General features: G+C 31.4%; 1 protein-coding gene across 8 annotated transcripts in view; it reads left to right on the top strand.

Moving 5' to 3' along the window:
- The window catches only part of LOC145280019 (homeobox protein cut-like 1), a 971,332-nt gene that overhangs the window by 750,806 nt on the left and 196,420 nt on the right, over positions 1–24,106 (top strand). For all 8 annotated transcript variants that reach the window (XM_080131683.1, XM_080131692.1, XM_080131675.1 and 5 more), the window contains 2 exons: positions 12,561–12,628; positions 18,977–19,109. In XM_080131683.1, coding sequence (XP_079987809.1) covers positions 12,561–12,628; positions 18,977–19,109 — 201 coding nt within the window. The remainder of the gene's footprint in view (positions 1–12,560; positions 12,629–18,976; positions 19,110–24,106) is intronic.

Raw genomic sequence — 24,106 nt, 5'->3', positions numbered from 1 at the left:
AATACGATTTAAAAAATAGCGCGGATCAGTAAGTGCATTAAATCGAAAAAAAATATGGTTACAAAAAAGAAAACAAAACAAACAAAAAACTTGAACTTATACAATTATACGGTTAAAAAATCTTTTCTTGGAGAAAAAAAAACTTTCTGTTGATAAATATTTTGCAAAAAAAAAATAAATAAATAGATAAATTAAATACTAAAATGAAATAAAAATATTTTCATTTTTCCAGGTAGTTTTGTTTTTGTTTTTATTTTTAATTGTTTGTATTTTTTCCGGTTTGTTTTTGTTTTTTTTTTCATTAGTTTGTGTCTGTTACGACGCTCGGCTGACACCGATAATTGCCGGTCTTGCCTGATCCATGCTTGACGGGAATTCACGAGAATTCAAATTATGCAAAAGTACCCAATTTTGTTTATATATATATATATATATATATATATATATACATATACTAGGATTTCAGCCCGGCGGGGGGTGTATACTGAGCAAAACAAAAAACAAAACGGTCAAATCTCAGTACCCTGTATATCAAATTTCGAGTCTGTAGACTAAAAATTGACAGTTATTGCGTAGGGAAATGTACACAGACAGAGACACAGACACATTCACTTTTATAGATATACTAGCATTTCAGGCCGGCGTTGCCTGGGTGTTTGAATGTGTATGTTGAGCAAAAAAAAAAAAGTGGTAGCAGGAAGGCAGGCTCGAACCCGTACTGTGAAGGAGGAAAAGAATGTGAAAAAGACCCTGACGTCTTTGTGGTTATGACCACCGCTAAACCTGAAGTGACTTATGTTTATATTAAGGCTAGATAATCGAAAGGAGAGAATATCTTTCTAATATATCGGCGACCCATTCCCTCCACGTAGGAGAGTACTTAGTTTAAGGTGAAGATATTTCTGTTTTTAGCCAAGTTTTCGATATTTGTCGTATGAAAGGTCGAACTTTAAAACGATACTGATCTTGATAAAATCCGTCGCCTCTGTCGAAAGTTTTAGGTAGACATGTAAACATATGTACATACATTTATATATTGGTAACTAAAAATTTTCAACCCAAACTGATGAAAAAGCTTGCCCTATCTCTGAATACCCTTTATGTAAAATTTCAAATGTTTGGACCAGAAATTGTCTGAGTAATTAGGTAGAGACCACAGAAGTCAGATTTTTTTAAACGTTGACCCCTATTTTTACTCCTTAAACTTTATTGTTTTGGGCTCAAAGCAATTTATTAAGTTTGATCAATGTCCAAGGAACCTATATCTAAAATTTCAAGTGATTAGACCCAAAATTGTCGGAGGAGTTTGGTACAGTTTTCAAAAGTCAAATCGTTGAACTTTGACCCATTAACAGCCAAATTTCTGCCCGAAAACGGATATAATCTTTTGGGTCAAAACACATAAAGTTTTAGATATAGGTTCCTTGGACATTGATCTAACTTAATAAATTTCATGTGTTTCGACCCAAAATTGTAGGAGGAGTTTGGTAGAGTTCTCAAAGGTTAAATCGTTGAACTTTGACCTCATAACAGCTAAATTTCTGACCGATCACATAGATTTTCCCAAATCTCAGTATCTTGTTGATATAATGGACTGATCCAACACCCCTCAAATGAATGGACTGTTACGTCTATAAAAAGACAAGCAAACTCTCCTCACGTGGGAGACAGAATTTAGTACTAAGCTGTCAATGGACGCTTAGAAATGTGTGTACCTTTTTACCTAAATAAACCCTGTCTGTACAACCCCAGTAATGACTTGTTATTCATATAATCTACGATATAACAACTGGCGACGAAGAATTCGAACGAAACTCACTAAAAAACAAAGCGAAGGAATAAGCACACAAGAAGATTAACGAGCAGAAAACAAAAGAAATCCAAAGAAGGAAGAAGAAAAAAAAAAACTTCGACAAAGCCAACATTTAAAAAGTAAGTGTTTCAGTCGGTTACGGTCCTAAAAAAAAAAAGGAATTGACATTTTGAAGCGAACATTTTTTTTGAAAAGAATATTTAAAAAAAAAAAAAAAAGAAGAAGTGTCCATTTCAAGTTTTATTCGGCTGAAAGTATTTTTTTTTTCTCCATTGAATTTATAGGACATATGAGTTAAGCTTTTGTTTAATTGTGTGGTTTTGTAAAAAAAAAAAAAAATTTTTTAACATGAAGCAATTAGCGGAATTCACTAGAACTATGCAATCGGCATTGTTTGCACAACAAAAACAAATGGAATTACTTCAGCAACATCAGTTGAAGCAAAGCGAAATACTACAGAGTATTTTAACGCAGCAGAAAGACTGTCGTTTCACTCCTGAAGGAATAGCAAATTCTTTATTCGAATTTGTATACGAGCCGACAAATGGGTTAACTTTTCCGGCATATTTTCGGAGATACGAAAATATTTTTGCTAAGAGATGTCAGTCTTGGACAGACGAAGAGAAGATTATCCTTCTTCTTCAAAAACTTGGATCTCAGGAAAATACAAAGTATACGAATTTTATCCTGCCAAAGAAACCTGAAGAGATTTCTTTTAGTGAAACAATAAAAATATTGTCAAACATTTTCAGTGAACGAGATAGTCTATTCTATACACGTTATAAATGTTTAAATATCACGAAGCAGGAGGACGAAGATTTTATTACTTATGCAGGGAAAGTGAATGCTCATTGTGAATCCTTTAAATGAAAAGACCTCAAAGAGGATATGTTTAAAAGTCTAATCTTTGTGCAAGGTTTAACAGCCTCTAAAGATAAGTATATTCGTTCAAGGATATTATCCATTATGAACCAAGACACAGAAATAACGTTACAAAAAGTTACGGAAGAGTGTCAGAAACTGTTAAATTTAAAGCAGGACAATACAAGCATTGAAGGAAAAAATTTTGAAGAAAAAAATATGGAAAAAAAAATGGAAAGGATGATGAAATGTGCACACGAAAAATCCTGTAAGACATGTGGGGGAAAAAACCACTTCACTAAAGATTGTTACTTTAAATACAAAATATGTAACAAATGTAATAAAAAAGGCCATAAATCAACGGTATGCAGGAAAGGAAAATACTGAAAAGCAGAAATAAAGACCATTGGTTCTAAAAATGAGTCTAGGTGTGATAAAAGAAAATATATTAAAATTAAAATTAATGGCTGTAATGTGAACTGTCTTCTAGATACAGGAAGCGACATAAGTATAATTGACGAAGTAACTTGGAAGAAAATTGGGTTTCCAAAGTTACAAAATACAAAAAAAATTGCCAGAAGTGTGTCTGGAAATAAACTAAAATTTAAGGGTGAATTTTTTACCAATGTGTCTCTAAAGGAGAATACTGTGAAAACCAAGTTATATGTCGTACCGGGGAAAAATTCTAATTTGTTCGGTATAGACTTAATGATTCTTTTTAATTTATGGGGAAAACCCATCAGCTCATTTTGCAATAAAGTAAGTCTGGCGGGTTTAGAAAAGTCTAAACTACCAGGAAAGTTTATTGACGAATTAAAAAAAGATTTTAAAGAGGTATTCTCTGAAGGTTTGGGTTGCTGCACAAAAACGGAGGTGACATTTGAACTAAAGGACGAGGCTAAACCAGTTTTCAAACCCAAAAGAAAGGTTCCATATTCAGCATTAGAAACTATAGAGAAAGAATTAAAGAGACTTCAAGATATTGGAGTAATAGAAAAAGTGGACTACTCTGAATGGGCTTCACCCACGGTTTACGTTAAGAAGAAAAATCAGGGTATGCGCGGACTTTTCGACAGGTCTAAATGATTGTCTCAAGGAGCATAACTACCCGCTTCCTACCCCAGAGGAAATTTTTTCGAAGTTAAGCGGAGGAAAATTTTTTACAAAAATTGATTTGTCTGAAGTGTATTGGCAAGTAAAAGTCCAGGAAGATTGTGCTAAGTACCTGACATTAAATACCCATAAAGGACTATTTTCACTAAAACGTTTGCCTTTTGGTTTAAAAGTAGCCCCAAATTTGTTCCAGCAAATTATGGATACAATGCTAGCAGGTTTGGATTTTGCTATGGCTTATCTAGATGACATCCTTATAAGAAGTAAAAATGTGGAAGAGCATAAAATCCACATTGGCAAAGTATTCGAGAGAATATCAAACTATGGATTGAAAGTGGCTCTCGAAAAATGTAATTTTGGGATGGACAAAATTGAATATTTGGGACAAGTGATTGATCGAAATGGTAGAAAACCTAATTCTAATAGGACGGAAGCAATCAAAAACATGCCTAGACCAGAAAATATAGTGCAGCTACAGTCATTTTTGGGACTAGCAAATTATTATAATTCTTATATCCCAAATATGCATGAACTAAGAGCACCTTTAAACGAATTATTGAAAAAGAATAAAAAATGGCTCTGGACAAAAGAATGTGATGAAGCATTCCTAAAGATTAAAAAATGTCTGTTATCGGATTTAGCACTAGCTCACTACGATCCGAAAAAAGAATTAATTGTAGCAGCAGATGCGAGCGAATACGGTTTAGGTGCTGTGCTACTACACAAAGATGGATCGACTAAACCAATTATTCATGCCTTAAGGGTTTTGCTACCCGCAGAAAAAAATTATAGTCAGATAGAAAAAGAAGGTCTGGCAATTGTATACGCCATGAGGAAATTTCATGGGTTCATCCATGGAAGATTTTTTATATTGGAAACGGACCACAAACCTTTGTTATCGATTTTTGGTTCCAAAAAAGGAGTTCCTACTCATACAGCTAATAGGTTACAAAGATGGAGCATGATTCTGTTAAACTACAATTTTAAAATGAAACACCTAGCATCCAGCAAAATTGCACATGCAGATGGTTTGTCCAGGTTGATCCCAAATAAAACTGAATTACTTGAAGAAACTGTTATAGCTGCACTAAAAGAAGAAAATGAACTAACAGATATATTAATAAATACTGTTAGGGAACTTCCGGTAACACTTGAGGAAATAAAGAAAGCAGCAAGAACAGATGAATACATTAACAAGATAAAAAAACAAGTGGGACAAAAAGAAAAGAAGAGGAAAGGATTAACAGTTTTTCCATTTTCAAAGTGCGATGAAACTCTAATGTATGCAGATAGAGTGGTAATACCTCAAGTATTACAGAAGAGAATTTTAAAAGAATTCCACATGGGACATCCTGGAATCTCCAGAATGAAAGCACTAATGAGAGCATATACGTACTGGCCTGGAATGGATCAGGACATAGAAAAAATGATAAAATTATGTAAGGGTTGCCAACTAGCAGCAAAAGCGCCGCCCACTAAGACGCAACCTTGGCCTAAAACAGATATACCATTGACGCGGATCCATATAGATTACGCAGGACCTCTAAAAGGATATTATTACCTGGTAATAGTAGATAGCATGTCGAAATGGCCAGAAATTTTTAAATTCAAACATCCTACAGCGGCAAACACAATAAAGGCGTTGGACGAGGTATTTGGGCATTTTGGCGTACCAAAAACAATTGTTAGTGATAATGGCACCATGTTCAAAGGTCAAGAATTTAAGATCTACTGTGAGTCACTGGCCATAGAGCATGTCACAACACCAACTTATAGCCCTCGATCTAACGGACAAGCTGAAAGATTTGTCGATACTTTTAAACGAGCGTTAAAAAAGAACGATAACATCGACACTGAAGAAAAAAGTCTTCAGAAATTTTTAACAGTGTACTGGATAACGCCTAATCCGAATACAAATGCAAATTTATCCCCAGCGGAAATAATGTTTGCCAGAAAAGTGCGCTCTGTGTTCGACCGGTTAATTCCGAGTAAAAAAGTAAAAAAAAGTGTAAAAGATAATGGACGATACAAGATATACAAGGACGGGGACAAAGTTTTTTTCAACAATTATCGGGCAGGGAAGAGTTTTTGGGAAGAAGGCATAATCTCAAAAAAAATTGGAAGAATGGTCTACATTATAAAAGGTCAGACATTTTCCCACAAAAAACATATAAACCAACTCGGACCTCGATATATTGAAATAGTTAAAAGCAATGAAGTACCGATGGAAGTACTGTATGACATTTTTCACATAGAGCCTCCAAAAAAGGAAGCACCAGTAACTGAAAATACAAGTCACTCTCCAAAATCCAAAAATTCGCAAACGCAAATTTTAAGGAGAAGTAAAAGAAAAAGAACTGAATTTTTTGGACAAAGTCAAAAAAGAAAAAATGGTGAAGCGAAATTCTAGGGAAGAATTTAGCTTGGGAGGAAGGTGATATAATGGACTGATCCAACACCCCTCAAATGAATGGACTGTTACGTCTATAAAAAGACAAGCAAACTCTCCTCACGTGGGAGACAGAATTTAGTACTAAGCTGTCAATGGACGCTTAGAAATGTGTGTACCTTTTTACCTAAATAAACCCTTTCTGTACAACCCCAGTAATGACTTGTTATTCATATAATCTACGATATAACACTTGTATATCAAATTTTGAGTCTGTAGATTGAAATTAACAGAGTTATTGCAAAGGAAAATGTACACAGACACACAGACACGGTCACTTTTATTTATTTATATATATATATATATATATATATATATATATATATATATATATATATATATATATATATATACTAGCAGAAGTACCCGTCGTTGACTGGGTTCAAAAACAGCCTTCAGAAAATAGACTGTGATTGATGAAAGTATGATAGGTTATGAAAAGGAGGGGGTTGTAAAGAGATAGGCTTTGATACTCAAAAATTTTACCCTAAGCAAAATATGATGAAAGTAAAGATAATTTTCGCGAAAATATATTTTTTATATCAACTTTGTTTCCATTCATAGCCAAGAGTGACCAACAAAATGATGTTACCTTACAAAGAGAAAATGTTATATATATAATAATATAAATATACAAGAAATAAATGTTACCATAATCAATAAAAGTTACTTTTATGGTAGAAAAGTTCATTTTTAAGTAGTTTGTAAAAAGTTTTCTTTTTTTTTATTCACGAACCGGTTTAAAAAAAAAATCAAAATGGCAGCGACTTTGAAATGGAGAGCCCCGTTTTCAATTCTAAGGAGGGGCACCTGAGCATTCTGTGTTAACAATTTAAGAGAGTTCCATCAACATAAGGAATATTTATAAACACAATTTAATGTTTTCCGTTATTTTGTGCTTGAGGAATATTCGATTATGGCATGTGTAGTTTATATAAAAAGTAGTTATCGCCTCAAATTTCGTTTTAATTTCGGTTCGCTGAAATTATTTCAAGTATAGAGCATTAAAAACTATTTCAAAACAAAAAAAAACATGAACTGAACTTTTATTGACTATGGTAACATTTATTTCTTGTATATTTATTTTTTCAGGTAGTCGTTTGTTAGCTTTTCTGCTAAACACTCCTACTAAATAATGTCAACGAAATATTGAAAAACAAAAACAGTTTTTAAAAATAATGAAGCTTTACTTATTTTAGTAAAATTTATCGGAGACAGCAAAATGGGATATTAAAAAAGTAAACACGTAATTACTTTAGTTTTTAAAGCAAAGAATTGATACAAATATGAATAAGAAGAAAATGGTGCCCTTTTCAAGCAGAACAGCTTTGTTTCAGTTTTACAGCATTGAACGGTGTAGTATTGCGAGGTTAGATTCAGGGTTGTACTATTGTAATGTAAAGAACACACAGAAAGGGTTATAATCAACTGAATTCCTTCTAGTACACTGACAAAAAAAAAAAAACTTGAACAGATATATAAATAACACTAAAACAGTTATGTAAATATTTTTAAAAAGACACAATAACGTGAGCAGGATTTTTTCCTTCTTTTGACACGATAACAAGTAAGGTTCTTATTTTTTATTATTTATCTATTTTCGAAAGAGTGCCATGTGCAAGTGGAGAAGGAAAAAAAAGAGTTATGCAAAATTTGTGTCGAATTGTCCAAAGTTCCGACTTTTTTTTGGCTTTCACTTTAATAAGAACGTGAATTTATGATGTGAATTTATTCGACACAATATGATTCAACTCAAAATAGTAAATAAAGAGGATTTCTTTCACAATGCCATCTATGAATGAAATACATCAGGAGTTTAAAAACTTGTAACGGTTTACTAATTACACAAAAATAACGGTAACAATAAAAGATTTTGAGAAGACACAAATATGAGTTCAGTCTCAATAAAAAAATTTTTTTAAAGATATTTATATAGTATTCAAAACAAAATATTTTTTATATTATTTTATTTATTTTTAATTATTTTTTTACTTAAATTGAACTGTAGATTTTCAAATTTTAATATGACAATTCCAGTATTTATTAAATGAAAGAATCGAAAGCATTTTTTTTATTCGGTTCTCCAACAGCGGAAAAAATGAGTTTTCATTAGCAAAATAATGATAACTAGTTATTGTTTTTACCAATTTCAGCAGTGTTATCTACCTAATTATCATGTCACAATTAGTTAAAATATTTCTGGAATAAAACATGCACTTTGTACAAATAGATGATTGCATGGCATCCATCGTTACAGACCGAGTTACTTCCCCTGATTTGATGCTGTTTTGAAATTTTTTCAAAAACCATACTCATTAATAAATAATTTTCTATCTTATCATTTTTCATAATTTTGGATATTTACATTACTGCGACATGACAACTCAGTAGATACCATTTATTTCATTTGAACTTTAATATTTCAATTTTCGAATTTCATTATTATTTATGGTACTTGTACAGTTTAGTCAAGACATTAAAAAATAAAAATATCGAAAAAAGTTTAAATTGTACATATCTGTTATGGAATGAAGTTCTCAAAAAACAAATTTCACTTAATTTCATCAAGTAGTTTTTATTTTACAGCGAAAAAACAATTTGTTATGATACCGAGCAAAAGGTTTTATTTTTAGGAAGAAAAGCTAGTTATTAAAGATGGGGAGGGAGTGTCGGCACTTTACATGGAGTTATCTCCCGTGTCGTTTCTAAAATTCAAACAAAAATTTAAAACAAATCCAAGACCTCTGCCTTCAACGTGCTCTCATAAAAACGTGTTTTTCCGCTGTAAAAAAAAAAAAAAAAAAAAACTACTTGATCAAATTAAGTGAAATTTTTTTTCAGAGATCTTTATCTCAAAACGGATACGTACAATATAACTTTTTTTCGCTATTTTCATTTTTTTAATTTCTTGATTAAACTGCACAAATATCTTATTTATACTTACTTGGTCCTTAAACCAAATTATAATTAAACAGATAGAAAGTGTTCATAATATATAATTCATTTCTTGGTTTTCTGTAATCTTTATTCATTTTTTTGGTGGGGTGGGGATATCCATTTTTTTTCTTAAAGAAACTATGATGGACTTCGATCTCTGAAAATTAAACAATGAGTTCAGTCAGTTAAAAACAGGATAGCAGATATGGTATCCGATTATATTAATGTTGAAAATAAAATTAATTGTTCATTTTTTACTTCTATAATATTCTCCATTATTTCAACTGACAGTCAATCCCATCTCATATCATATCAGCGACGGCTCTTGGCATTGATAAAGGGAGATTCTTTAATGCAAAAAAATGTTTGATCATAATAGTATTTTGTTTGTTTAAAAGAAATTGTAAAATATAAAAGCTTTCTTTTTCTTCCAATTGAGCCATGATGCCTCCAAACATTTTTATTTTATTTTATTTTATTTTCATTCTTAACTTTCCCTGGTTACTTCAGTCTTCCTTTTCAATTATATAATCTTCAACTGAATAATATTTTTTTTAATTGTGACTAATAAGAAATCAATATTAATAGAGTATTCCGTATGAAAAATCATCTAATTTTATAGAGGACAAGATGGACACCACCAAAATGATAGTGATTACGTTGGATACTGAATGTCTTCAAATAGGAATAACTACTTGTTTGCACAAAAAATAAATGCGATATTAGTTCTAAGTGTATCCAAAAACCTTTAAAAGTCGACAAATTAAAGATGAATGCCAAGGGGTTGATAAACTAAAAAAATACCCTTATTTAATAAATTGTTTGGTGAAAGTACAGAATAGTTCAAATAATGCCTTCCCCTCCCCATATTAAGAATGGCTTTCTAAATAATAACATTATTTCAGCACAGTCTGTATTCCGTGCCCCCCCTCCCACTGTCTTTACAAAATGTATGAAATTAAGTAAATATGAGATTGTAAAAAATATATATAGGTTTGTTTTCATATTTATAAATTTCAAACCGCGAGTAAAATGTACGTATAATTGTGACACGGTCAGGCGTCTTGATTTTGAATGAGGGTCACTGTTAGATAGTGCTGCCCGAAAAGCGGAATTGGTACTGGTGGTGTTTTTTTTTTTTAATCGAAAAAAAAAACGACAAAATTACATTTTTGTTTGTTAAATATGGAAACATGCAAAATAAGGCCCATCTTTCTTAATTTAAACAAAAAACACTCACGTCTAAAAATAGAAATCAGATGAATAATACATGGAATGTCTCGGTCGATATTCGATCATTCTATGTCAACGAAATCGAGTATCTAGCAGATCGAGTTACGCTTACATGTAGGTCGGAGTCTCTTGGCGAACGTGACAGAAATCATATAAAAAACCGTGCAGATTTTAACAAGAGAGTAGTCGGCCGGCGGTACTGGTGAAGGGACAATCAGCTCGAGTTGAGTAAGCCGCGCCCTCTGGTCCCATGCGTAGAATTGAGACGCCTGGCAGTGTTGATTCCCCCCCTCCCTCGGTTCTTTTCTACATATAACAAGCGTTGTTTTTTTTTTGTGACGTTATCATCACCAACACCACACGACAAAACGTCTTATTTCGTTGTTTTTTTTTATATACAAAGACATAAAAAATATGAGTTGTTATCATCAATCAGAATTGAAATAACAAAAAAAAAAAAAAAGAGCGTTCCAGCCTGATAAACAATTTGAAGGAATGAACCGAATGTGCGCATGTGCATACAAAACAAAATGTCAGCTAATGTTTAATTAACATTTTACATGTAAATTTGCCGATGTCTGTATACGATATACATGCATGTAAGCAAAGATATTATTTGCTATAAACCACCTGTGGTGCATGAATATTATTTCCTGAGAATTTCAGTGCTATATGACCAGTAGTTTAAGAGTTTACACACACATACGTCTACTGTTTTATTTATATAGAAGAAGAAGAAGAAGAAGAAGAAGAAGAAGATAAGTTTTAACTTTTATTTCTTCCATACAATATATATACAAAAATGTATGGACTAAACAGATATTAATAGCATAACTTTAAAGCCATTGGTAAAACATTTTACCCTGACTCCTGAAATTTTCAAAGATCTGACCCTGATTCAGCTATAGCCTAATAAATATTTTTCTTTCATTATATAAATTATTAATAACATTTTTATTTTAAAAATGCAGAGAAAGTATATTTAGATAGTGAAGATACTGAGATAGTTCAGAAGTTTTGTTACCTTGGTAACATCATTGGAGCACGGAGGAACAGGTGAGTGAAGAGTGGATAGAGTAAGTTCTAGAAACTTCTGACATTACTAACCAGCACAGTGATATTATTGTTAATCAAAGAAAGAGTCTATTAGGCATGTGATCCTGGTCAGTGATGATTGAGGACATGTGTTGCATGAAGAAAAATGATATGAGCATGATACAATGGATGCGTAATGTGAGTCTTAAAATCTAGATTAGATCTGATGACCTCAGAAGAAGATTAAATCTAGACAGTATTGAGAGATGTGTGCAAAATGGAATTTGGATGGGGAAATATTTGACAACTATGTGTATATATTTTTCCTCTTGTGACAATCTGTGTCATGGCTTTCTTTTTCATTTGTTTACAATAAAAAGCCGACGCCAAGAAATCAGGCATTGTAAGGACACATTCTCTACAGATGGTATCAAGATGGCAACATGTTGCATACTGTTGACAAAAACGGTTCTTTTCATGCAATATTATTTGCTACTATATTACTTGGTTTAATTTCACTTTTATTCTGCATAGACTCCTTCACATTGTAGAGCAAAGTAGACTTGACTGTACATAAATGATTAAAGAAATTATTTATTAAATATACTGGGTTGGGGGATCCTAAAATAATTATTGTCTTGTATTGCTAACAGTTATATCCCTTTATTTTAGATGATGGCTCAATGAAAATAATTCCAATTCAGTCAAAGTATTTTCTGAAAGAATTAGATCAAATTACATTTTATTCTTCTTAACAACATGCTGCAATGGTCCCCAAAAAGAACTGACACAGGTCAAAATCAAATATTAATTTTATTGAAATGAATTTATCAATGATAAAAATCGAGAAATAGGCTGATATATATTAGAATAAGAAAAATTAGAAAGAACGATGCCCTATGTAGATATTTAAAAAAAAATATCTACATTGTGTACCGACTGAAAATTAATTATTTTGTGATATTCAATAATTTATTTAGTATTTGTTTGAAAGAAATGTTTAAAATGAAGAATACTTATTTTATTTTATTTTTTTTTTTCAGAATATTATTTTATTAAACTGTTTTAGCCATTGTGTGAATTCTGTCTTAATTTTGTTTTCATTTTCATGTTTTTCAGAAGAGACAATCAAAGAATTGACAGCTAAGCTTAAAGATTATGACGATCAGCTTGAGTCAAAAACGGAAGTAAGTTTTCAAATCAATGTTGTTGTTTTCTTTTCATTATTATTGAAGACTATTCAAAGTGAGTTTTTAAAGATGTATTGGCTTAATCACTCATTTATTTTTATATCATCAACTCAAACAATAACCTGGCCTTGTTTTGGTTTGAAATGCCCTCATCCCAGAAAATCAGTTGAAAGAAAATAGAATGTTGTTAAATGATGCTTTTTGGAATATGTCTTAGATTGAAAGAAACAAAACTCTGCACTGATTACTGTTTCTGAGATATATATATATATATATATATATATATATATATATATATATATATATATATATATATATGTGTATAAAATAAAAATTACAATAAGTTTACCAAGGTAATCAAAATGGTAAACTTAAAATATATTATAAATATTAAAGAGTTAATATTTACAAGTAAAGTAATCTTAACCAGATGTAAAAGCTCAATAAAACCGGAAAGGAAATAGAGCTTATAATATAAACAAATTATTAATAAAACATGTTAAAAGACATCTTGAAAAAGAGTTAAAAACATATTTAATTTTAAAAAAGAAAGCACAAGATAAGTGGATAGTCCTTAATCCGCGGAGTTTCAAAGGAATACTCTCCTTCTCATCAGAGGGCAGGAATTAGCAAAATGCGGGATCGGATTTTGCATATAAAAGTATTTAATGAAACTACAAGTATGTCACAGATCTTACTTGGTTGGTTTGGATTGGAAATTTTTAATTCGACCGTGTTTGGATTTTACCATTCTTGGATTTTTTACCCTTCACCGGACTATCCATTCATGTGAAATCTTTTTATCATTTTTCTTTTACCTCCTATTCCCCTTACCTCACCCCTTTTTTTAACCAAGTAAGGTCTGTGACTTACTTGTAGTTTCTATTGAAAATTGTTAAAATCGATCTTACATGGCCCAAATTATTTCCTTCAGAAAAGTGATTATTTTGTGAAGTTAAAACCCTGTTAAAAGATTTTAAATGAAAGAATTTATAAATTTTGAGACTGTCAAATTCTTGTAATATAACTATTGTTTAAATCTCATTAAAATGAAAGGTAAAATAAACTGTTGAAGAGTTTAATGCTCCCTTGGATACTCTTTTATAAAAAACATACACATAACCCTTTGCGACAATATATGTTTGAACAGAGTTCCAAGAATTTTACACCTGTATAACACATTATCTTCCTTGCAGACTACTACATGGTCATTTTCAAATTCAATGAAAGATTAAATCTGGAGAGTATCGAGAGATGCATGTAAAACAGCAGACTTCATTGGAATGATCACCTTGAATGAATGGATGAGATTTGGTAGATGTAGAACAGTTGAGATATCAAGTTCAGTTCACAAGGACGGCCAAGGAAAATTTGGAAGGAAATGATAAAAATGGACCTGAGAGGAAAATAAAAATAGGTTACTTGTCAATTTCTGAAAGCTACCCAACACATGTCATCATATAAAATGAACGTTAAACGGAATATGATAATGGGGCATAATCTGATTATTTCTTTTTATTCTTAATCTATTGTCAAAACGATTACACAGAATTTGAAATTCTTTTATAGTAAATATTACTCTTATTCCATATATCGCTTCCTAGTTTACACATTTATCGCGTCACACAGCATAATCCCATTGACACTCTGGTTCCCATTAGATCAAAGTTAAACAACATTGATCCTGGTTAGTACCAGATGAAAATACTAAATTGATATGTCGGAAGATGCTGACATTTTTCTGCAAAAAGCTAACGTTACTAAAATCATCTCACTTGAAATAATAGATGTCACTGGGGCCCACTTGTGAATTTAATATTGCTTAAGAATTTCTTCCTTTTGAGGGAGCCAGCTCAAATCACCTAGGATGTATGTCATAGCAAGAATAGCCATTTCAAGACTGGTTCACAGTATTGAGACACCCTCAGAGCCTTTCATAGAGGGTTGAGTTCAAAAATACTTTAGAACAATAAAAATGATATTACTATAGTGAAACTTGTCAGAAAATAAAACTTACATGATTGAAATAGTAAGTTTAGAAAAGGTTTTGATTTTGTTCAGTTAAGCCTCAATTGGGGGTTCTTAAAATGATAAAAATTTTGAGAAACTGCATTAAGTTGTGTCATAAAATTTTTTTTTAAGTTGTCAAGCAATTGAGGGCAATCTTAAAACCCCCTTTTCATTAGATGTAGGAAAGTGGAGGGTACAATCCTCTCATAGGATTACTCAACTTACACTTGATCCTCACCTTATAATGCTGTGAATGCTTAGCAAGAAGACATCAAGTACCATTTTTTGAGTCTTTGTTATAACTCCACCATGTATTGAACTCTGATCTCCATGCCTATTAGGGAACACTCTAATCATTATGTCAAATGGGTCGATTTGTATCATTTACCTTAAATCACATCTAAATCATGTGTAAAGATAAAAAAGATTTTCAATTTCAAGTTTCTGCAAGGATCTCTTTGTAAAGAAAACAAAATGGGTATGATCATCATTATTATATAATCAGTTGTAGATCATTCCTACCGAATTTCAAGTTTGTGGTTCCAATAGACTGAAAATAGCGACTTATTTGTCTTATATTAATGTAAATATAAGTTTTAATCAAACGGGAACAAATTCTTTTATTCATGCATGCCGATTGCTTTTTAGATCTTGTGTTCTTTAAAAACAATTGGACGTATTCCATTTATTTTGGAGAAAAAGAAAAAATTAAATGATAACATCTTTTATTTTCGATATCATCTGTTAATCATTCTTATAAAATACTTAGCATTTTTAAATGTAATTTCCTGTATTTAATTTCACAGAAAATATTATTTCATGTTCATAACATTTAAACCCAAATCTAACTCAACTTATGAAAATGAAACCTGGTCAGTTAGGGTTGAGGGTATGTGTTACATGAAGAGAAATGATATGAGAATGACATGATGGATGTATAATGTGAGTTTTAAAAATAGACTTAGATCTGATAATCTTAAGAGAAGATTAAAGGGAGAAATTTTTTGCTGATTTGATCACGTTGAAAGAATTGATGGAGGTACTAACCTACAAACTTCCATCAATTGACATCTATCAAGCAGTTGAGATACCAGTGTTAGTTAGCAGAACATTGGAAGAAATGATAAGAATGGATTTGAGAGAAAGGGCGATGAAAATGTGGCCAGAGATAGGTTTGATGGTTAATTACACAAAAAAATTTACACAATTACATAAAATAATGATGGGGTTTGTTTTAATATAAAATATATAAAATGATGATATAAATGATTTTCTTTTTTTTATATAAAAAAAACAGTCATTATTTATTTTGCTATTGGATAAATAGTTATTGAAAAGAACAGCAATCTCTAATCGTAGTCATTTGTCTCCAACTATCACATAGGTTAATTCATTAATCTTAATTTATTTAGAATAAAAAGCCACAATAACAGTTAACAGTTTGTAAATAATCATTACTTCAGAAATATATTTTTATTTATATAAAGTTATTTATATATGCATTTTGGAATACCACTGCTAGGTGTAAAAGGTTCAAATTTGGAAAATGTTTTAGTTAGTTTTATGCAAGGGAGTTGAGTCCCTTTCTGAAAATTCAGATATCATTGTTTTTTGTTTTTTTAATTTTAATTTTTATTATTTTAACGGTCTTTTAGAGGACATAATTCCCATTTGAAAATTTGATTATTTCAGATTTGTATTATTCATTATACAAAAATTAAGCAAGATTCCATGAATATCAATTTCTTCACCCCTTAAGCTTAAGTCTTAAATTTTGAGCATTTTCTAGTTTCAAAATCATGTGATGAATTTTGATCAACATTAAAATAAGATTTCTAGATATATGTCATTATATCTTGATTGTAAGTGGGTGTAAAAATCGTGCAAAACTGTTTTGTTCAGGGTAGGGTGGGGGGATTAATTTTATCCATCCTGGGACAGGTACTATATTTGATGCTAAACTAAACTATAAGATAATAAATGTGAAATAGTTCATACCTCTTCATGAACACGCTTATTATTATTTCCTGTTTCACATGATATAACCTAATGAAAACAAAACATCAAAAATAGTCATTTTATGTTTTTAATAAATGCAATGTTTAATTAGAAACTCATCGATGTTAGATTCTTTATGGTTATTTTTTACATTGTGTAATTTCCAATTATACCAATAATTGCAAGTTTAATAATGTCAAGAATAAAATTAATATTATTGATTCTCTGCAGTCTAATGTTTGGGGGAATTGGATAATATGAAACATTCATGTTGGCTTTATTAGGAAAGATACATGATATTAAAGAAAAATCAATATTTATGTATTTAACAAATTATTGTATTGATTTAAAAAAAAAAATTTCTTCATCAAAATATAATGATAAAGAATATTTTTAAACTGATTGAAACCCGCAAAGATTTTTAAGATAATGAAGTTTTACAATCCCTAGGCTTTTCTTTCTGCTCTATCCATTTTTCTTTTTCAATTATTGGTTTCTTTAGAAATCTCTTTAAAAAGTTTTATTGATTTGAAGATTTTTATTATTTATGTATTTATTTTTTAGATTTGCTTTATGGCTTAAGTGATATTAATTTATTATTCGCAATAGATGAATAAAATAATGAATAAATTTCCTGATGACTGATAAAAAACAACTTGCAGTATGAATTTCTTTTTCTATCTTATAGTTCAAAGTATCATATTGAAAATAGCAGTTTTTGTGTATCTATAGCTTGTTGCTTCTTGTATGGATTTAGACAAAGCAGATTCATATGGACCTCATCAATTTTGTCAGCATTAAGAACAAAACTAATTTAAGTAATTAGTCATAAATAATCAAAGATTATGTACATAAAATTATTTAGTTATTAGGGCTGGGACAACAACATATTTTCATTGTTTTGACTCTTGAGTATATATCCCTTATTATCTTATATGTTTTTATGTAGACTGATGTGGTTCTCGGTTGATTGACTGTATCTTACTGTAATTGTCTGTATTTTTGAGATGAGGTGTTTTCATTTATTGAGATTGTCGGACTGACTTCCTCATCTTGGTTGTTATAGTCACAACGTTTCGGTCGTTTTGCCCTCCGGCCTTCATCAGGTGTTTTGTATCGAACTGGGGAACCGTTTGTTAGGAGTCTCGAACCCAACCCTTTATTATTATTACGTAATAATAATAAATGGTTGGGTTCGAGACTCCTAACAAACGGTTCCCCAGTTCGATACAAAACACCTGATGAAGGCCGGAGGGTAAAACAGCCGAAACGTTGTAACTATAACAACGAAGATGAGGAAGTCAGTCCGATAATCTCAATAAATGTATCTTACTGTGTCGGATATATACTTGAGGGTCAAAAGAATTAAAAAATGCAGTGATTTTTATGACTCCTAATTCACCTGTTGTGTTAGTTTTTATATTTAAATTGTTGCTTTTTTAGATTTTATAAATATTTATTTAAAAGCAAAATGAATATTTTACTTGAGATTATGAGAATTAAATTTTGATTTTACTAATTTCAAAGGTTAATTTTGCTTTAGAAGTACAGTTTATACTTATTTCTGAATGGAACTTGGTTTGAATATATATTTTTGAATTTCTCATTTTATTTTACTTTGCTTATGTTAATTGGAAAAAGAAACCAACAATTCTTATTATTTTATTTACCTCATTTCCAGAAAGTTAAACACAAGGTCAAGTGTGGGTTTAATGAAAGTGTTTCTGTCGAGTGAACTGAATTTGAACTTGGCACACACAGATTTTAAGTCAATGACATTAACCACTTAGTCAGTGTCAATCTTTATTTTAAGCAAATATTTTTACTGTAAAGAAATATTATTTATATTTATCATTGGAGCTTAGATAGTTCTTTTTTAGTTTTCATCCATGTTTTTTGTTTTATTTATGCAGAAACATAAAATTGCTGATAAGAGTTTATGTGTTTTATGTTATTTTTAGGACTGTCTCGAATATCCAGTCAGATGGTTGTCCATTTTTTGTCTCTGGGTCAATTATGTGGATGCAGTATGAGTGGCTGATATGAAGGAATTAGGCTACACATCAATGTTATTCACAGCCATCCATCATAAGGAGGGCTACCACTGTCTTAGATGACAATATATCACAAGCAAATAGAAAACTGCTTCCATGTTCTCACTCCTCCTGTCAGTATTGGTGAGAAGAGAAACATAGGAACAAACACAAATCAAACTGAGTAATAAAAAAAAAAATTTTTTTAAAACTTGTTTTGGGGGTACTGGTCCAAGCCACCAGTGGTGGACAAAGGTACCTGTAGATCAGATCATATTGTTATCTCTCTCTATTTCTATTTCAGGCCCGGTTTAAAGAGAAGGAGAAAGAGATACAGAAGACTTTTGACAAAAAAGAACGCCTACTTCAAGAAACTCAGCTGACGCTTTCAAACAAATTGGGTGAAGCTGAACAGAAGGTCAGCGCCCTACACAGTGGTGAGTATGAATGTCTTGTTTGTTTCATTGTTTTTTTATTAATTGCTTTGATTCAACTCTGTATTGTCGAAAAAAATTTGAATAAAATATATTTGGAACAAGTCATCTAATCAAGTTAAAAATAGCATTTAGTGTAAATCATTTTATGAAATGAATTGAATGAATTCCGAAATAATGGTAAGAGAATCTATTTACAAAGTTATTTCTGTAGTTTATCTGATGAAATTAAAATATATCTGTACAATCATATTGTATGGTCTTTGAGATTAAACACAAAAACACTAGAAACTCAGCCTGCATAAATCCTGCTGGCAGAGTTTTTAGTATTTTGTATTGAAAGATCAAACTAACGTATAGTGTCAGTTGAAATAAAAAAAAATATATATGCTCTTGCACAAATAATTGAGCTATCTAATTTTTCTTCGATAATCTAAAAGTATATATATCTTCTCTATCTCTACTATTATATAAAAAGAACTTTGTGAGAGAGAGAGAGTTCATAGATTTGGAAACATCTGGGCTGATTTTTTAAAAATTTCCATCGAAGGTACTTAATGTGTCTGGAAATGTTTTTATGTAGGTTTTGTATCGGAATTTATCTGATAAATATAAGTCAATAATTGAAAAAATCCGATAAAAGAAGGAAATTCTATTTTGAACAAACTTAACACTTTTATACAACCGAACATCACAAGTGCATTTAAAAAGTTTTATCACCGCACAAGCAGAGCTTATGAAATCAACTGTAGATCCTTTGATAAGACAAAAGCATGTTCAAAATAAATGTTTCTTTTTAGAGCACAATTGAACCATGATATTTGACATTTTGTTTAACTTTAATTCAAGTGACTATGTAAAAATAATTTAATAAAATCAAGTTATTTCTTTGATAAGAATATTTCTGTTTAGAGCGAAATTGAACCATGTCAAATGACTTTTGCATTTTAAACTATAAATGAAGCCATTATTTACAAATACTTTTATAAAATCAACAGTAAATTCTCTACAGTGCAATGTAGACTACAATGTATTCTGGACTAAGTTACTGCAAGAAGTATATGAAGCTTCCTCCCAGTACACTGCAAGGAGGGGGCTAACTAAAGCAGAAAATCGATCAATTTGATTAAAAAATGGATGATTTCACTGATTTGAATTACAATAAAAGTATGGGAGGGTGGAACATTTGTTGATTCTTAACAAGCTTGGACAACAGTATGTCTCCCTGCTAGAAATATATATATATATATATATATATATATATATATATAGTATTTTATAAAAGGTACTTTGTGTGTGTCAGTGAGTGAATTCCCTATGGACTTAGAAACAACTGGGCCAATTTTTTTTAAATTTCAAAGAAATGTATTTTATGTGTCTGGCAGTGTTCATAGATAAGTTTTGTATCAGAATGTTTCGAAAAGTATCGATAATGGAAAAAATCTGATAAAAGAAAGAAACACGTGATTTTAACTAAAGTTAACACCTTATACAGCCTGACATCACAAGTGCATTTGAGTAGTTTTATTATTGCACAAGCAGAAGGGCTCGGCATATAAAATAAACTGGTGATTCTTTGATATGACAGGTCCGCGTTCAAAATGAATGTTTCTGTTTAGAGCACATTTGAAATATAATACTTGACTTTTGCATTTTAAACTTTAATTCAAGCCATTATATAAAAATAATTTTATAAAATCAACAGATTCTCTACAGTGCAATGTAGACGTGTTGTGAACTAAGTCACTGCAGGGAAGCGTGTGAAGTTTCTTCCCAGTACACCATGGTGGGTCCCCAACTAAAGCAGGAAATTAATCGATTTGATTAAAAAGTGGATGATTTCACCAATTTTGTGGACAATAAAATATGGGAGAGTGGTCTTCATCCAATCTGGGCAACATTGTGTCTCCTACTAATAGGCCACAGGAGAGACAACCAAGCAAAGAAAAAGCCTAAGCATAATTCATCCCAAAACAACAAAACTGTAGTTAGCCTGCCAAGACACTATATATAAGAATGTAAAAATGTTGTCAAACTAATGAAAAATCTTGATCCCAGTAAAGCAACTGACCCTGATGGCATTCCAATTATTGTGCTGAAAAAGCTTCAACCAGAACTAGTTCCCATACTTGCAAAACTGTTTAAGCATTGTCTTAAGGAGAATTGCTTCCTAACACCCTTGAAACCCTGATCAGTATGTCCTGTATTAAAGAATTCAGGTGATTGCTCATCTCCCTCTCAGTACAGACCAATAAGTCTCCTGTGCATCATGATTAAGTTCCTGGAATTTGTGTTAAATAGAGAAGTAGTCAACCACCTTAGCAAAAATAACCTAAGTGACATGCATATGGTTTCTGTTCTGCTAGATCTAACATCAAACGTGCTAACGGTTATATCTCATAGGATTACAAATCTCTCGATGAAGGCTTCCTTTCTAGGGCAATTTCTCTTGACATATCAAAGGCCTTTGTTAGAGTATGGCATAAAGGTCTACTTCACAAGATCTCCAGCTATGGAATAACTGGAAATGTTTTCTCAGTTATTAAATCATTTCTCTCTGAAAGGTTCACAAGAGTAGTGATTGATGGGCAGAAATCAGAAGTTCACAGTATTAATGCTGGAGTACTTCAGGGATCCATCCTGGGCCCAACTCTCTTCCAAATCACATCCTAAGATCATTCGTAGATATTTATGCTGACGACACTACCATCTATGGCAACACACCAAAGGCCATAAACGACCAAGTTCTCTCTGATTCTCTCTCCTCTGATCTTGAGCATGTGGTACAATTGGGAAAGAGGTGTCTGGTTACTTTTAATGCATCTAAAAATCAAGCTTCTGTCTTTACATCATCAGTGCTCTGATCCCCATCTAGCATCAATTGACATGAATGGCTCTCATCTTGGGGAGGGTCCATGTTTTGACAAGCTTCTGAGTTTGACCTTCACTCCTGATCTAAAATGGAACATGTACATCAAATCTGTTGCGATGGTTGCTGGAAAAATGTTGGGATACTTCTACCACTACATTAGATATCTCACTGCTGATACAATTTGCTACCTATATAAAAGCAAGGTACATCTAAAAATGGAGTACTGTTGCAACCTCTAGGCAGGAGCTGCTAGAAATGACTTATCATGCCTTTGCAGAGTTCAAAATAGACTTCGTAGCCTAGTGGGGATGCCCTTTTCTCTTTTCTGCAATCTCTTTCCCACAGAAGAGGCGTTGCGAGCCTGTTTCTGCTTTATCGTTATTTTCATGACAAGTGCTCGTCTGAGCTCCAATCTGTGGTTTCTGCTTGCCAAACTTTCATGAAAAACACCCGTCTAGTTGAAACCACTATCAAGAATTTCCCCCACTCTTTTTCTGTGCCTAATCTTAAACGTAGATTTTATGAACAAAGTTTCTTTCTTAGAACTGCATGCCTGTGGAACTCTCTTCCATTTTCCTGCTTTCCAGCTGACTACAATTTGGTCGTCTTCAAGTTCAACATAAATAAATTCTTGATGAACTGTCCCCTTAAGTAATCCAGTTTACCAAATTTCCACTACTAACGATTACTACAATGTTATCCCAATGACTACTGTACACTCATTGACCCTTATCCTCGAGTGGCCTCCGGGTTTTTAATAAGTGGTGACTCCTGTGTAAAAAGGAAAAGAAAAAATGTATACTAATTTGGGCATATTTTATTGGTTTGAAAATATAGGTTCTTTTTTACCAACTGTCATAAAATTTTAACCATAGAATAGTATTATAATCTTCAAAATGCCTGAAAATTTGCATATCTCATAAAATCAAAGATATGAGCATTTCAGTATTCAAATTGGCTACAAATATAGATATATCCATATATATATATATATATATATATATATATATATATATATATATATATATATATATATATTAATGATGGAATGATTCCAAAATTTTTCCCAATTCGATACAATTCCATTCTAAATTTCTGATACACTTCCCAATTCTGATTCCGATTCTCTTAAAATTAATAAATATTTAGAGATTTGGGTTTTTTTTTCTAACTTGTTTAATTTCTAGGTAATTTCTGCATATATTTTTTCTTAAATTTTTTCCTTGTAATTGATTGAAAATTGTAAGACAAAAGATTTATTTTGATTTTTAAACAAAACCAGAAAGTTTTCATAAACAGTTGAAAATAGTTGATGATTATTAGGGCAAAATGAGAAAACGATGTAAGAACAAAATATTTAAGAATGCCCTTCCATTGTTACGAACAAATTTCTAAAGTATGTTACTATTTAGAAAACCATTTTTTTTTTTTTAACATTGGGAGGGTATGGGCTTTGTTAACTATTCTGTGCCTTTTCTCTGAATAAAGTTGAAATTTTATTTTAATTATAAAAATTTTTGGGTTATTAAATTGATTTGCTTTGGGTTAAACTATAAACAAAAACGAGATGCAAATAATAATAATAATGATAACACTGACCAACTTTTAGATTAACACTCTGCTAAATCTCCATTCAAAAAAGAAATATTACTTTTATAGATAACTAGATAACTAGCCTGGGTGCCTGGCATTGCCTGGGTGTTTGTTGGTGTGTGTTGAGCAAAAAAAAAAAAAAGTGGTAGTAGGCAGGCAGGCAGGCAAGCTTGAACCCATACCGTGAAGGAAGAAAATAATATGGAAAAAAGAGGGTAGTGAATTAAATGAGTTGGTGATTAACTTTTGCCCGGGTGGAGGATATTGGCACAAGGACGAAATAAAAAAATTTAAAAAAGTGAGGTGGGATCAAACTAAAAAACGTAGGGTAATTAGTCTTCCTCACTAAACATTAGGCCAAAGAGGATAGTGAATTCAATGAGTTGGTGATTAAATTAAGAATCATAGGAGTTGCCACGCCTGTGTAGAAATGAACGTTGCTTTTAAACCTGTCCGGGAGCCAGTTAAGCTTCCCACTTTCTGTCATTTTATTTGTTTCCCCACGAAAGCAAATTAGACACAAGATCATTTTTAA

This window comes from Euprymna scolopes, chromosome 1, assembly GCF_053919585.1.
Source record: "Euprymna scolopes isolate OS-2025 chromosome 1, ASM5391958v1, whole genome shotgun sequence".
NCBI classification, from domain to species: Eukaryota; Metazoa; Mollusca; class Cephalopoda; order Sepiida; family Sepiolidae; genus Euprymna; species Euprymna scolopes.
Note: the sequence above shows the minus strand (reverse complement) of the source record. Positions and strands in the feature narration are given on the sequence as shown.